At 45.2% G+C, this 16,980-nt stretch overlaps 1 protein-coding gene across 5 annotated transcripts in view; it reads right to left on the bottom strand.

Moving 5' to 3' along the window:
- Positions 1-16,980, bottom strand: part of ARID1B (AT-rich interaction domain 1B) — a 736,193-nt gene that overhangs the window by 83,790 nt on the left and 635,423 nt on the right. For all 5 annotated transcript variants that reach the window (XM_085611434.1, XM_085611437.1, XM_085611436.1 and 2 more), the window contains one exon: positions 4,132-4,277. In XM_085611434.1, the coding sequence (XP_085467560.1) occupies positions 4,132-4,277 (146 nt within the window). The remainder of the gene's footprint in view (positions 1-4,131; positions 4,278-16,980) is intronic.

The raw sequence follows: 16,980 nt of genomic DNA, 5'->3' as shown, positions 1-16,980 counted from the left end.
AACGTTAGTGGAATGGAGGCACTTCTGGCCTGTATTGGTAATAGTTACGAAAGGCAGCTTTTAAATACTCTGTTTCATCAGTACCTGTCTGTCTCTAAGAGGTTACTTTTCAAGACATTACATGAATATTGGGCTTGTGCTAATTCGCCTAATCAATCATGCGTACCTTTTCAGTTTTTCTAGAAATTGTATTCCAGAACTCATAACAGGCATATTGTAATCATTTTAAACGTATATTCATGCTAGCGATTATTAAGCCGCCTTTATATCTATTAACATTGTCATCTCCTCTCATTCGTTTTGCAGTAGGTAGATTTTTGGTGGCAGCCAAAAAAAAAAAAAAAAAAAAACAACTGTTAGAACTCGAATGTTAGACCTCCCAACTAGATCTTGGCTATGTTATAATGGTTGTGATCCTTATTATTAAGTCTTTCTTTATGTTGATATAGACTTCAAATTTTATACGCATCATAACTTGGAAATCGGCTTTTCTGTTTGTGATTTTGTATTTTTACATTTTGTTACAAACCGAAAAACATTGCTAGTCATGTACGGTCTGACCCTGTTCATGGTGCCAAGCATGTCAAAGTCTAATTTCTGCAGTGCATGTTTGAGCCAGCAAGACCCGTGAATATTGACGAGGGATTTATGTTGAGTATTTCTACGAACATGCTGTACGAGGCAGCAGGAGGGTCTACAAATATGGGAAATCCATGAGACTGATGTTATGCATGACATGTCAAGGGAACCTGATATATGGACACACAGAGGAGCTCTTATTTTATTGTGTGTTTAAACAGTGGCTCCAGTATTCTATTCTTACAGACCTTACCACATAAATATTTAGAACATCTGTCCCATGCTTGTATTTGCCGGGTCTGGTGGCTTAGTGGACTAATGTGTCCACTGTAGGGGCCTGTGTTTGACCTCGAGGTCACAGGTTTAAATCCTGGCAGGTCCACTCAGCCTTTCATCCATCTGAGGTCGATGAGTACCATTGAGTTGGGTAACAATAAACATCTGCTATTCAGCACCAAGATACCCATGGGTGAACGTACGCTTACATGTTATGTTATTTGTTTTTAAACATATAGAAATCTGATATTAGGAGTCTATGCTGTCAATCATAAATACGGGCCAACAGCAACGAATGAATGCACCATTGGGTTCCATTTCCACAAAATCCTCATAGCCAATACAAAGTCCATTGTGCGTGTGTCAAAAAAGGCACATTAAAAAAGGTTCAGTGATAGAGTTCACTGGGTCCGGTTATGTGTTGCAAACATCTCACCGGAAGCAGTGTTGTCTCTTGCTCAGTGCATCTCCAAGTTAGAATCTGGCATTATTTACTTATTGATGGCATGGGCCATGTAAAACCAAAAAGAAATGCAATTTCTAAAAGGAGCTTACACAACTGCAGATGTGCCTCTATCAGTACTCCCATACTAATTTGCACAGTTGCTTGTTACAACTCTAAAACCTTAGAGACATCGAAGTGTACATAAAATCTGTTACATAAACTTGAAAATAAATTATATGAAATGCATCTATTTATTCACTCACTAACAAATGTAGATAAATATTAATAAAATGAGACAAAAACATACAGATAAATCGAGAGTAAAGTAAAAAAACAAAGATGATAAAATCAGGAGTACCAAGTATAATAGGTTTCTGTTAGTCCTTGCATCTTTTGACGTGTTTCCCTTGTCTTTTTGCCTTCTGACCTCCTGTTTTGACTGTGCTGAACTTTGTTTTTGCTGGTTTAAGGAATTTAGGTACTTTTTCACTGCTAAAGTGCACGTGCTCTGTGTCTAAAATGTAATGGCATTTGGTTTCTCCATGACTGGCATATTTGATTTACTATTAAGTCCCTAGTACAGCGCACTACATGTGCCCAGGGCCTGTAAATCAAATGCTACCAGTGGGCCTGCAGCACTGATTGTGCCACCCCTCATGAGTAGCCCTTCTAATCCATCTCAGGCCTGCTACTGCAGAGCCTGTGTGGGCAGTTTTAAACTGCCATGTTGACCTGGCAAGTTGACCTACTTGCCAGGCCCAAACTTCTCCTTCTATTATATATGTCACCCCTGAGGTAGGCCGTAGGTAGCCCAATGGGCAGGGTGCAGTGTACTTAAAAGGTGGGACATGTACTCTGGAGTTTTACATGTCCTGACAGCGAAAAACTGCTAATTTCGTTTTTCACTATGGCAAAGCCTATCTATCCCATGGGTTTGCTTTGGAGCTGCCTTGTAACCCTTTACAAGTGTAACTTCCAATTGGGAAAATATAGAAATAGTAAGTTTGGTGTCTCTGGATTCACAATTTAAAAACGCATTTTTAGTGAAGTTGGTTTTTAAATTGCAGGTCTGAAAATGCCACTTTTAGAAAGTTGGCATTACACATCTGGGTTGGATGACAGCTGGGCTTTGTGAATTCCCTCTAGACAGTCACATACAAATGGAGTGGAGGTGTGGCCAGCATTTACTGAAGGCCCATCACTAGGCTGATGGGCTTACTGAGTGAGCGGGAGGAGCTGACACTTGCACCTGAATAGGGGTGTGCCTGTTTCTACACAAAGAGATGCATACACCCCTGTAGTGTGTCTGGAGCCAGGGCAGGGTCTTGTGCACTACAAAAACCTTTCTTTGAAGTCTCCCTGCTTCAAAGGCTAAAATGGGTATAAGTACGGAACCTTTGACACCATATACTCTGAACACTGCGGGACTGAGGACATTCTGCCAGGAAGAAGAGCTGTTGTGCTGCCAGGAGGGGCTGCCACTTTGCTGCTTGCTTTGCTGTGTTGGCCTGCTGCTTCTTGGCTGGCAGTGAGAGGACTGAACTTTACTCCCTACATCTCTAAAGGTTCTACAAGGGCTTGTTTGAGCTTGCCTCCTCCTTTTGAAGTCTCAGGGATATCAAAATTTTGACCTGCATCTTGCTATCAGCACCTGGGCTCCTCTGTTGTGAGTCCTGCTCTGCTAAGTGGTGCCAAACCTAGTCCTGGGTGCTTGAAAGCGGGTATTTGGTGCTGCAACCCAAGAAACCAATGTATCGACACCAAAGCGTCGTTGAGAACCGGCGCATTCCCTGCAAAATTGAAGCATCGCCGCTGCCTGCACCAAAATGTGGACACTGTTCACCGAGTGCACATCGTAACAATCTCGACTTAAAACGCAGCCCTGACTTTACCGATGCAGTGCCTCCGAATAACCACCCCTGTGTGAGTCTCGGACAACGCATCGCCAACGTCTGCAACGCCCTGTCCCCAACTCCGACGCATTCCTGGCCCAGTGTGGCTTCTAACTGATGCATCGCCTTCAGCCCAGCGGTTTGACATCGATGCATCAACAACTTTGCCCCACTTTGGAACCAACGCATCGCTTGCAACAGCGACGCATCACCTCTTTTTTTTAACGCATCGTCCCCAAGCATCAACACATCCAAGGTACTGTCAGTGGGTCTGCATAACTCCTGTATCCGATCTGCACTTCATCGCTGTCGGACTGAACTTTTGGATTTGCCCTGGTCAAGCGTGACTAGATAGCAGTAGTCGGAGCTATGACTTATAAGCACTGCATTTTGATTTAATCTTTCAAAATTTATATCTTGACTTTTTCATATTGGATTTGTCGTTTTGGTCTCGTTTTACTCCGATAAATATTGGCTATTTTTCTAAACTGGTGTGAAGTAAATTTGTGGTGTTTGCACTGTCTGACTTTGTGTGCGCGCACAAATACTTTACACTTTGCCTCTTTAGTTTAGTCTGACTGCTCTGTGCCAATCTATCAGAGGGTGAGCACAAACACATTTTTCGTGTGTAGTACACCTACCATGACTAGGATTGTGGTTCCAGCTTGGACAGGGTGCATACCTCTGCCAACCAGAAACCCAATTTCTAACAGTTTCTTGGCCACAATTTACAGTAATATATGTACTCTATGCAGCACCAGTTTCCAGGTGTCAAACATAGCAAAGTACTATATAATAATAAATTAAAAAGAATACACCAGAAGCAGGAACTGCTTTTAATTTAGCTCTGGATTACTGGTAATCTCTTTTCATGATCAAGTGGCTGATACCGTCCCAGCAAGATAAATCCTTGGTGCAAAAACCACTTTTCGCCATTACCTGCTGAGTTGTTCACCATGGCCGCAGCCATGCTGTATGGGGAGCCTTGCTGGTTCATCATGCTAGAGTTGTTATTCATGGACTGGCTGTACGGTGAGTTGGAGCCCATCATCCCACTCTGATTCGTGCCAGGGAAATTGCTCTGCCTGCGGAAACAGAAAGTGCACATATTTGTGTTATACAGATTGCACTTGGCCACAGGGCCTTTTCCAGGTAAGAAGCTGTAATTCACAGGATTTGCGCCGGTTACACACATATTCTTACCACCAGTTTTCATATCTATATAAATAACTATTTTACCCTTGACAGTACTCAACATTACAATTAGAACAGAAGGTTGCATCCAATGTAAAAGGGTATGTTGAAACCTGCTAACATACATTAAGCCCTTCAGGAATGACAGCTGAAATTATGCCAGAACAAAAGGTATTGTGCAGTATTTTTCAGAGTAATAATATAAATTGGCATGGAATCAAATTTGAAAGCAAGTTCAACGTCAGTAAGTTCTAGTACAAAAACTCATACCAGTGCCACATAACATTTAAAATATATATCCATTGTCGTTGTTTGTGTAAAGCATTACATTCCACCTTACTCATTTATTACATCATTTACCATCTACTGCAAGCAAGTTGTGCAGAGCAAACAAATTCTTAGAAAACGATGTACTTTATTTGTGCACAGAACTAAACTTACTATACATCAATGTAAGTCAAAGAAAGCGGGACAAGTGCCAGCTTTGTATGATATCCACATAAAATCAATCTGCTGACATTTAAACAAAAGGGAATATTGGACTTAATCAATGGTTATCCTGAAAATCTATCCGGGGTAGAACCACTGGAACCTTTATCTATGGATGCTCACGATTCCTGAAGTACCTTGGAAAGCTGAAGCAGTTTTCCATAAGTACGAGACGCGCATATGAAGTGATCAGTAGTCAATCTTCATGCATATCATATTTTATAGAGGAATTGAACATTGGTAAGGACATGCGTCACTACTTCTAAGTTTGGACAGAGCTGAAACGTACTGATTTATAAGGCTGCAGAGAGTAAGCATGCAAACCCGAGACTAATTTTAAACTAATATTAGAGAGCTGAAGTCTAATGCTAAACATAAGCAGGCTCAAATAATCCGATACCCTTAGGAATACCAAGGCGGACGAAGACACATTGTGTAGATTGGTCTGCGCCTAATCTAGAATACTAGAGGTGGGCAAGCCTATAAGTTAAGCGGTAGAGTCGAGCCAAGGGTCCGTCTCGGATCTTAGATCCCATGCACAAGCAGAGCCCTGGAAATATTTGCTTTGTAAACCATACAACAAATACAACGTAAAATATGACAGTCTCTTCAAAATTCAAAGAAGGTGTACAGGCATGTGGAAGCTTTGATATTAATATGTCACATTACACAAGGTCACATTTATATTTTTACTGCACAGGGATATAAAGTGATTAGCTAGAATCACATGATGTTCAGCCGGTGCAGAGGCTCAAACCTGGTTCCCCAGTCCATAAGTCAGCAACTTCGGATAGAACGCCACATCCTCTATAGAGGGAGGAAAGCAGGCAGAAGCCACATGAAAGCTCGGCTCGTTATGGGCTCGAAGTTCCAACAGGATCTCGAGCTGAGCCAGAGCCATGCTTCAGCTTTCAGTGGCTCGCCCACCTCTATAGGTTGCACTTACAGTATGAACTGATATTACTGGGGCTGGTCTTCAACACACTGAAAAGCAGCTTGTATACCTTCACCTGGGGGATTTTTTAAAATTAGAAATACAAACGGTTCAATAGAAATAATGTGCAACTGAACAGGTTCCCTTAACTATTCTATGTAAGGATCAGATCAGTTTTCCTCCAAACCTCACATTGTTTTATGAAAAATTCACAGATCCCAACGTGCCTGAATCTCACTCACCAAAGATTGCCCTTTTACACTCCAAAGGAGCACATTTGTGGTCTAGTGGTATTTAAAAGCAGGCACATTGCCTTCAAACAAGGGAAAACTCCTGCCACCCAAAAAGGGAGGACAGATCAAGGATACTGCAAGCCAACTCCCTACACCAGTCTTATAAAGCCTGCACCAACTTCCTGTAAATACAGGAGCTAAGCAAAATGGTCATGACACCACACACAAAGGTTCCATACTCCTTTACCTCAACACTGCCAAACTATCCAAATTGTGATTTATTTATCAAACTAAATAAAAACCATGTGTATTTTCATTGTGATATGATCACACTGTGGACTTAATGTTTCTGTAGATGGGAAATCTACTATACTTAAGATGATTAGTAGAACTCGAATATCCAACCTTTGGACTATATCCTCTTCTCATTCCATTCAACAGTCCTGAAATCTAGTTCCTTCTCCTTATTAGTCAATTCTTCCGATCTACTTTAACTTCTGTCCAATTTCCGTCTACAAAGAGACTATCTGCCCTTGCAAAGCCCAATGCCTTGCCCTACTAACCTCCAGCTCATTTTGTTCACAGTTCTCATACAAATAACAATAAATCTTCATGGACTCCTCTCTTTCAATTGGAATCCACAGCAATGCTCTTCACTTTGTAGTTTCTCCCTTTGTTAGTAAAACAAGAGCAGGGCATGTGGAATGCCATGAGAACTTACCACACGGATGCTTATTGTGAAGCCACACATTGCTCTCGAGTCACCCCGCTTATGCTTGCCCAGTCATCTCTTGTTTCTTTCAATTCTTGAGTAAAGCCCTTCTCCGTAAACATCACCTCACCTATCATTTTTAAAACAATACCTCAATATTTATAACTGGCCCTTTAGCAAGATTAGGTCGACAACAAATACAGGCAGGCCTCTTCAACTTTCCATGAACAATAGACCTACAATGTCATCTGTCATCGTTAGGCATATCATAGAATAGAAAGGATGGAGAACAATCCTATTGAGTAGCAGGAACAACTTATAGCAGCGATAAACCAAGAACTAGCATGGTTCACTTGAATTGTGCAAGACACAAACCCCTTCCTGGAGGCGAGTTGTTCCTTCCCTTCCCTTTCTTCCCACAACTGCGTCCCTCCAGCTTTGGTGCCAAAAAAGGTTGCAGTTTATTCAACATAATATGTTTATACATTTGCACAATCTTAGTTATCCTATTGCTCTCTTGCCATTCATGCAAATATACTTTCTTGTCTTCCTTGCTGCGTGGACCCAACCTCCTCAAACTAAGGGGACGGGAGGGGCCGCCTTCCTTGGCCTCTGTTACCGGGTCAAGGCTTCAACTTGCTACCGATTTGGGACCTGCCCGGGCTGCAAGTGCCGTTCTGCTTGCCCTGCCCTTTTGTGGGCCCTCCCTGCTCCCTGGGGGCCCGCCGTGTGGCAACCGCCAGGACCCTGCTTGAGCATCTACTCTAGCTATCATGAGGCTGAGTCCTTTCATTTTGCTCCCTCGGTACCCCAGCAGTGAGGCATCTCAAGGGTCCTGCAGGAGCATCACATCTATTTTCTCCATGGCGGTAGGCCACGCTTGGCTCCCTCAGTGCCCCTGCCGTGAGGCACCGAAAGGACAACCTATGTGAGCCTTCCCTCTACTTTTTATTAATTCTCTTTTTTTCTACGTTTCTTGTTCCTTCCGCCACGCTACCTACGTTTTCATGATCGGAGGGAGCATCCGCCTTCCCCCTAGGTCCCCCCGCCCCAACTGCCCTCGTCTGGGGAGGCCTGTACCTCACTCCCATGCGACCTGTTTTTTCTCCCCCGCATGCCCTGCAAGCGTGCTCAAACCTACATGACGCCCCCACGTACAATCGCCTTTTTCGAACTTCCAGCATATTTTTCCTGTTTTCTGATTGCCTTGATTCTTCCCCTTGTAACCTTGCCCCCGCCCCTCATTTTCGCCCTTACTCCCGTATGGATGGAAATTGCTCTCTTTGCTGTTGATGCCTTCCCTGGCTGCCACCATGTGCTTCGTGAACCCCTCCATGTCCTGGCAATCCCATCCCATTATTGGCCACAACTGCATCTTCTCTGTCAAACTCTCATCGTATCTCAGCCATGCATCGCCCTGATATTGTTGCTGCACCTCGTGCATTTTTTGCTCGCATAAAATTAGCGCTGCTGCGCTTTGGGGAAATTTCTCAATGAAAACACATGCCAATGTTCTGAAGGCTTTCAGCCAGTTTTCTATTGATCTATCTACTCTGGGCTTGCGGCGGTCCCTCCTGTCATCGTCTTTTTTGTCTTGCACCGCTAAGTCCAAGCCTGCCTGGCGCACCTCCAGTAGTTCCTCCATATTCGCTCCTTCACTCTTAGTGGGATGAGAATGGCCAGTCCTAACAGCTTCGTGGTTGTGTGTGTGTGTGTGTGTGTGGGAGAGGGGGGGGGGGGGGGGGGGGAGGGGGTGTCACTCAGGGAATGGCACAGATACTCGTTGGCTGGCTTCCCGTTCTGGACCAAGCCCTCCCTAGCCTAGCTCGTGCCCCTACCCCCAGGGGCCGCTGTCCCTTCCTCAGTGGTCGGCCCGGGACCTGCCTCCTCATTTTGTGGAGTCTGGATAGCATCCCCTTTTTCTTTGCCTGTGGCCCTTTTTATGTTGCCCCCTCGGTCGGCCCTCTGTTCCGGCTTCTGGCTGCCCTCTTGCCCCTCCGTACCCCACTGGAGTGTTCCTTTAAAGGGGGCTCGGGCTCCTGGCCATTGCCACCAGGGCATCCACGCCGCCGGGTTCGCAGCCCCTGGACCCCATGATTCCCCTTGAAAATCCTATAGCCCCTGGCTCAACACTGTCTGCCATGGGGGTTGTATGGACCATGGATCCTGCATTGCCCCTTTGCTCACTCCCATCTGTCCTGGTCCCCCCGTCGGACAATCCTGCCGCACCCTCACGCGCCCCGTTTTGGGTGGCACCCTCACGCGCCCCTTCTCCTTGCCGATCACACCGGATCGTCCTCCGTGTGTCTCCTGAGGGACCATAGTGCTGGCTACAGACCCCTCTTCATCGCTGCTCCCTTCATTTTCTGAGCTGGATACCAGCTCTGGGGTGGCAACCCGCCTGCTCCTGGTCTGTGTTTGCTTCTTCCCCCTCTGCTCCCCACCCTTGGCCTTGGTGTTTCTTGCACCCGTCTCGCTGGCTGCGGGGGGTGCCGTTTTGGCTGCATGCCCCCCACCCCCGGGTGGCGGTTCTGTCAGTGCTGTCCGCCGTGGTTTCCTTACATGTGCCCTGTCCTGGAGTTGCTGGTCCATCCATGAGGCTCCCTTTAGGGCCACTAATGCCCTGACATTACCCAACATTGCCTGCAAGTCGTTTCGTTGTCCTCTGGCTGCTCCTGGTCCTCCCTGAGGCGCGCTAGTAGCCGTATCTTCCTCCCATTTTTCACCCGCCTGCTAGCCATCAAAACATGCCTTTGTATTCTGGAGACTTCCTGGTGCCTTTTGATGGTTGACCCCCCAGCTGCAGATTACACCCAAAATACTCCGCTTCTGTTTCTAACGGCCTCCTTTTCTGCTTAGTCTGTGACGCTGGGACACCCAGTGATTTGCCTGTCCCTCCTGTATGTCACCTCCGTCTCCTTTCGGGGTTCTGTTACTTGTTATCTACAGCCTGGCAATCCTTGCTCTCCAATGCAAAGTTAATGACCGAGCGCTTCTCGCGCCTTTTCCTGGCCCACCAGGACAAAGAACAATGGCCTCAGCGCTGCTCAGGCCTTTTTCCCCCACTCTACTGCGGCGGCCGGCGACCTCCTGCTGGCCTCAGGCCTTGCTTCCCTACTGTCGCGCTGGGAGCTTGCTCCGGTGAAGTCTCTGGCCCAATGATCCCGCCTTGGTCAAGTAGCTGAATGGGGCCATGTGCCTTTAAGGAGGGGGTTCACTTTGCCGCTTGGCATGCCCCTCCTCCGCTGCTCTCGCTTCCTTGTGTCCGCGCCGCTGCCGCTTTGGATAGCACCTCCGTCAGGGTGCCCAGCAGCAGATCAGCGCTCCTCCTTGCCGCACAGTGAATCAGTTGAGCGAATGAGCAGGAGAAAGAGAAGGCCTGGTGTTGTACCGGCAATTGCGCCAAGGTCATTTCCCAGCTGACAAAGCGTCTGGAACTGTGCCGTGTCTGCTGCCCGTCCTTGATTCCGGGGTCCGAACTCCGATGATCCTGCTGGTCGGTGGTACATCTTCCTTCGCCCTACAGTAGCTCCGCTGTCCTGCTCTGATTTCCTGCCGCACCTTGCTGATTGCCAGCAGATCGGAGAAGGATCGGTCCCAGATGCAGTCGCTCCACTCCAGTCGGTCGGTAGGTCCTTCGCTGTCCGATTCAGCGATTCCTTCTCATTCCTTTTTCTATCCTGTGAGGGGGGGGGGGGGGGTTATGTGCCTATCCGGGCCTGTTGCTCCTTTTGCTGCCCCCTCCCCTCCGCCTTGTCAGCTTTTTTGGGGGGTTCACTCTTGGCCTGAGGTGACCAATACTGGTCGCCCCCTTTCTAGCGGGGGAGGAGCTTCCCTAGTCCTGCCGGCGTTTGGGCCAGGCCCCTAGTGAGTCCGGCTTCGCCTCCCCTGGCCCGGGTTTCAACTTGAAGTGGTTCAAGTCATGTTTTGCAGAAATCACTTTCCAAGAACAGACTGTTCCCCCTCGAACCAAAATTAAGGGCTACCAATACAAAGAATAGCATGTTGTTTCTGGCCACCTTAATTTTAAATATTATGATATTAAACAATATATATATATATATATTTTTTTTTTTTGTATGTTTATGGTCTGTGCTATGAACCAAATAAACCTTTCTAAACAAAAAAAAGTATTCAATGGAAAACACATTCATGAACCATTAGCAGTTATGGGCAGCCGAGTTAATGAATGCAAATTTGTGAGTGCACAAGACAAAGGCGCAGGTGTAGAATTAGTGATGGCATTGGTAATAACATCAGAAAACAGTGCTGGAAAAGGGGATTTTGAAAAATACCAAAGACGAATGACCAAGGGCCTCAAGTCATACGAGCAAGCACTACACATCTATTCAGTATTGCTTCTGTTCGTTCTCGGTGGACCTATGATGGCTTGTAAAGCCCTTATAGTGTGATATCTACTGCCCCTTCTCCTTGCTTCCACTTCTATTCTTCTATTTATGCTGGGTCTGGCGGCTTAGTGGACTAATGCATCCACTGCAGGTGCCTGTGTTCGACCTCAAGGTCACAGGTTCAAATCCCGGCGGGTCCACTCAGCCTTTCATCCATCTGAGGTTGATAAAATGAGTAACATTGAGTTGGGTAACAATAAACATCTGTTATTCAGCGCCAAGAGGCCCCGTTTGGGTGAACGTGCGCTTTACAAATACACGTTATGTTATGCTATAGGTGCCCACTATCAATAAAAATAGCAGTGGTGAATTATGGATGCACAGCAACAGCCTCGGCCTTTCCATATCTTACATTATCTTCAGGGAAACAACTGTTTCACTTTAACACCATCCATATAATCTTTGACTGTGTGGGCCTATAGATTAGAATATAAACTAAATATGGAGAAAACCGTTTTACACACCTGCTTACATAATTTTAAAGAACTCTAGAGAAGATCTTTCTAGATCTACTGCAAGGACTTTATAAGTGGTGTCAATTGAATACCATGCTATGTTTGAGCCCTCTCAACTAGGAGAAATATTTATTTCTGAAAAGAGTGGTCTTGTACAAGAGAACTTGGCGCCTAGATCTTTAGCAAGGAAATCTCCAAACACCTGGGTAAGCACCCTTGCTATCAGTCATGCTACCGTGTCATTACTCCGAGTAGCAGGACGTTTCCAAAGGACAAGGAGTAGTCTCTAAGGAAAGGTTGCACAAAGATATATAGAAAAGGAAAAAACAGATTCTGAAGTTTTCTTTTCAACACACTCTTAAAAGTGGCAGCACATGCATTGGAAAGTAATTTTGGTAAGTCTTCTCTGAAAGCAGATTATTCTAGTGAAGACTTGTCTCTCTCGATAAACTGTGAATACCAGCAATGCCATGAAATTGTGGCATCCCCGGGTATGCTTTGAATAAACTCCAGGCCATCCAAAATGCGGCTGCCAGGCTCCTCCTTGGAATTTCCAAAAGGAGTACCGTGCGTGAACATTTACGCTCACTGCACTCGCTTCCTGTAGCCGAACGGGTCAAATTTAAATCCCTTGTCATTGCCCATCGTGCCCTCTATGGTCATGGCCCTGCATATTTACAGAAACGGTTCTCTTGCTACATCCCGGTGAGACAACTACGCTCATCAGCACTTCTTTTAGCTAAAGTGCCACGCTACTTTCGCCATAGACTGGGCGGATGTTCCCTTGCTGTGAAAGCCGCCCAGGCTTGGAATGCTCTTCCTTTTGCACTTTGTGACACCCAAGACCCTCTGGCTTTCAAGAAACATCTAAAAACATACCTCTTTGCCTAGTGTCAGTTAGTTGACTCCTCTTAGTTTCGCGCCGGGACACTCCTTGGAGTAGCCGCGCGCGTTATAAAACTATATAACATAACATTGTAGGACAATTTCAGAAACAAGATTTTTATGTACACATTTGGAAACAAGCAACAAATCCCAAACTGCATGGCTATTAAGTAGAAACAGGGAATGTCATCCAATACCGCAGATCCACACTTTGCATGGTAATAATAGTGACACACGTGTGGGTTCACAAATATGATGCGAGTGTCACACAAGAACTGAAGGGACATCAAGTGTGGGCTGAGGTGCAAATTTTTATATTTAATATGACACTATGTGGCACGACTTTCTTGGATTTCTTTTTCGAGCTTGGAATATTGTGTACCAAATAAAACTACGGAAACTAGCTTAAAAACAAAAACACACATTTTGCCAAATCAAATGCAGTTTGCTTGGATTGTTCTTCAAGCAGCCACTTGAATGCTAACACATAAAACACCACTGGTAAAATTCAGTTGCAAACAAAAGTCCAGTGCTTGCGGGTAGGACTGCGTTTTATTCATTTATGTACAACCAAAAAACTACTAACTTCCCCGTTAAAAGCTACACGAATCGTGTCAAAAGTCTGCAATAGGTTAAGATGGCATGCAGAGTGTCGCACGTTGTTCCTTTTTTTTTGCTTTTAAATAGCTGATGTTTTTGTCCATTTTGTTTTTTGTTTTGCTAAATGACTGTATAGTCGCATAATCTGTAAAACTGGAAATTCTTTTTTGCCTTTTACTAGAACTGTGGCTGAAATATGTTAGATGAATCTATGTTTAAAGCACCACTTGTTTCCAACTGGGTAGGACTAAAGATATCCCACAACAGATCAGGTTTCTGCTAGAGTATGCCTTTTATAAGGGCTGTAGCTAACAGACTGCCAAGGTAACAGCATGACTACAAACTGGGAAAATTACTACATCCAGATACAATCACAAATCATAACTGCTGACCAAATTGCCTAACCTCGGGCATAACAATATTAATTTTCTCTTTTAAATGCCAAAGTATGCCTTGGGGTTTTTATTATTTAAACACGCAGACCTGCCAAATAACCAGAAGCGATTAATTTAAACCTGCCTTTGACGCGCGATTAGCTCTTAGCATTTATAATCTGTCAACTCTTAACACCAAATGGGCTATCATAATTAGAGTAAATCACGGGCCTGGATCAGCAAATATGTTATTCGTGGAGGTCACGTGCACACACTGCCCTATGCCTTCTAACTCTTTTTAGTTCTCGTCTAGGTAGTGCTTCCGCGGTCTCTTCGAGACATGATGTATTCAGGTATGGGCTTTAAGCTCCAGCCATTTTCCGCCCATCTTTATAATTGCCTTCTCTTCCTGTCCTTTGTAAATGATGGCTTTTAATTCGTGAATAGGCTTAGTAGTCCCTCCTTAGTACCTCCCTCTCTTCTATTGTTACCTCCCATAAGGGCAGCCCTTCTTACAAGTGTCCTTACACCCTAGCTTTCATTAGCAGTTAGGGAGCACCATTTACTTAATTCATGTCTAGCTGAAGCAGGCACAACAGAGTGCATAGCAATGGCGCCACTTCTTGTTTGTATTTGCAGCGCGCCATGCGAGCTTTCCCTTTTTCACTTTAATAATGGCTTGCAGCCCCACACCACACTCATAGAACGCCCGCCTCAGCCGCTATTGCAGCGCGCTATGCGCACTTTCACTTAAATAATGGCTTGCAGCCCCACACAGCACTCGCTGGATGTCACCCCCTGTTAAAATGAAAGCGCGCTTGTTGTGCTGCAAATACAAACAAGCGGCCGACATTGCAGCAGACGTGCTACATTTGCTGTGAAGCCAGCATTGAACATGGAGTTTCGGATAGTTTGACTCAGCTTTGCAGGTTGGTTAGAACTCGTGCCTGGTGCCTGCCCCAGCAGCCCCTCTTACTTGCTGCGATGCAAAGCAGCCAGAACATGGCAGCTTGACCACACAAAAATCAAATGTTTATTGCATCCTTGAATTTAGTAGATTGTACGTAGCGCTTTCTAATTAGCCCTATTTAAGAAGTGCATTATTATACTCTGTTTCATCACACATTGGCCCAAATATAATCCGCCTGTTAGCATAAGGGCTGGTATAAACTCTTCCTACCAGAGTGGCCTCACCCAGGCTGCAGCTTGTTCTAGGCTTTGTATGACAGTCTCCAGTTCACACACGGAAGCATGCTGCACATCTCAACGACCAGCATTAACGAAGCAACGCACTCGCCATGCGGTCGAATTCGAACCCCCAGCACACAGATCTGTGGGCAACAGTATTCGCAGCAGGAGGGTGCCCTAGGAAGCTTGGACACAAATTCCGATTTGAACTGCTGTCCCTGGATATTTGTGAAAAGTGCAACTTTCACCAGACTAGGCCAGTTTGCTTATTTACTAGTGTAGCTGTTGCAGGACAATGCTGAGGTAAGTTAACATTTTTCCATTTTTTTTTGAAGGGATGAAAAGTAGTCATTTTGCACTACAGAAAGTGCTGTTGTGAGGGCGCCGTTCAATTAAAAAACAAAACAAGTATTTGCAATGTAATAGGTCTTCAAATTACAGAAAATTTGAGCTATTGATGTTGCAAATATTAACGCAACGCCAATAGGTTTAACTTTCAGTAATGCAAGACCTATTGCATTGGAAATACTTCTTTTAAGAGGATTCAGCTTGTGGAGTTCTGTTTGCTTGGACTCTCCTTCTCAGGCCTATTAAGGGCATTTCCGTTTAAAGAGGTGACTGGCAGTGTATTCATCCACAGTTGGCAATGGAGGTAGCGTGAAAATAGACCTCAAAATTATTTTTGGGGAAAAAAAAAATCCATAACAGTCTAAAAAACATATCAGCTACCCATGTTGCCTAAAAAAACTAAAGTTGAAAGAGAGTTACGGTTGATTAATATGTTAACAGTGGCCACACCGCAAAAACGTTACATTCATTTACTTCACGAGTTAAGGTGCTGCCTTTACCTCATGTCCCAACCCTTCTGGAATCTTAACTTGCACCTATTACTTAGGAAAGCTTAAAATACAATGTGTTTGAGATAATCACTGCTTAGATTTATAGATATGTAAAAGGTTTATCTCCTTACAAGTTTTCGAATTGCACCCAATCCCATTCTCAAAGATTTAGCATCTACTATGCTAAGCCTGACATTAGAACAATAAATTAACTCTATCCTCAAATATGTCGGAAGCGAGTTTGTCTGGCCTTAGGAATTAATCACTGGCAAAAATAATTTGTACAGATGTGTTGGAAATACTCCACTCCCACACCGGAAAGGGTTGGTGGTAACGGGGTCTCTCCAGACACACTGTGGTAGCTTGGCTCGAATGGTCAGGAATCAGGCACCGTGCTAAGCATACGTCATACCCAGACAATAACCATGCGTGCATCCGTTCCAAAAACGACTCTACACCGTAAAAATTATGAAAATATCTTTCTTTATCTTCTTTTTCTCTTAGTTGCTGATTAGATAAATAATAACACAATCACAATATACAAGGCTTTTTAAATAGTGCAGGTCAAATAAATACTGGCTTAATGATTCAATAAATAGGGGTGATCATAAATAATTAAGGCATAAATATAAGTGCAATACATACAGGCAATTAAATATTCTGAGGCAATAAATACTGTAAACCAATAAATATTGTGCGACAATAAATACTGTGGAACAATAAATACAGTAAAGCAATAAATAGGTTAAATACAATAAATACAGTGCTCTCAATAAATAATTAAAAGCTGACAGTGACACTTCTAGAATCAGATCACATTTAGATTTCTATGGGCTGATTTGGGCCAGGCACAGCTTGTGGTTAGGTGGATGGCTTGAGGGTGTCTACTCCCTGGCTTGGACAAGGCTGAGGCCTAAACTGAGGTAGATCAAGGGGGGAATACTAGAGACCTGGCTCTCTTACTCTACACAACCCCTCTGAATTAGTCTCAGCTCACCCCTGGCACAGTCAAGCTGGTTCCAGCACCTCTCTAACCCCTAGAGTAGTCTCTTAGGATTCCACAGGGCCTTAGGCGCCCTCTATTCCACTTACTGCCCTTTTTCTGAAGCTCCGACGCCGCTGGAGTTGTGTCGACGCCGTGAGGCGGTTCCGGTTCGATGTCGGCGGCCTCGGCACAATGTCAGTTCTTGACGACGCCGGCAGGCGGTTCCGGATCGATGTCGGCGGCCTCGGCTCGATCTCGACCTCCGATTCGATGACGTCGGGCAATCCTGGCTCGATGTCGACTTCGGGCGGCTCCGGTCCGATGGCGACCTCAGGTTCGATGACGTCGGCCGGCCTTGACTCGATGTCGACTTCCGGCGGCTCCGGAGTGCGATCCCCACTCCCGACCTCCGGTGCTCCTCTCCTCAGGTTTCCGGCGACCCCGGAGTGCGACCTCCACTCCCGACCTCCGGCACGATTCCCTTCAGGTTC

The sequence above is a fragment of the Triturus cristatus genome, chromosome 6 (assembly GCF_964204655.1).
Source record: "Triturus cristatus chromosome 6, aTriCri1.1, whole genome shotgun sequence".
In the NCBI taxonomy this organism is placed as follows: Eukaryota; Metazoa; Chordata; class Amphibia; order Caudata; family Salamandridae; genus Triturus; species Triturus cristatus.
The sequence above is the reverse complement of the archived record's forward strand: the minus strand, read 5'-3'. Positions and strand labels throughout refer to the sequence as shown.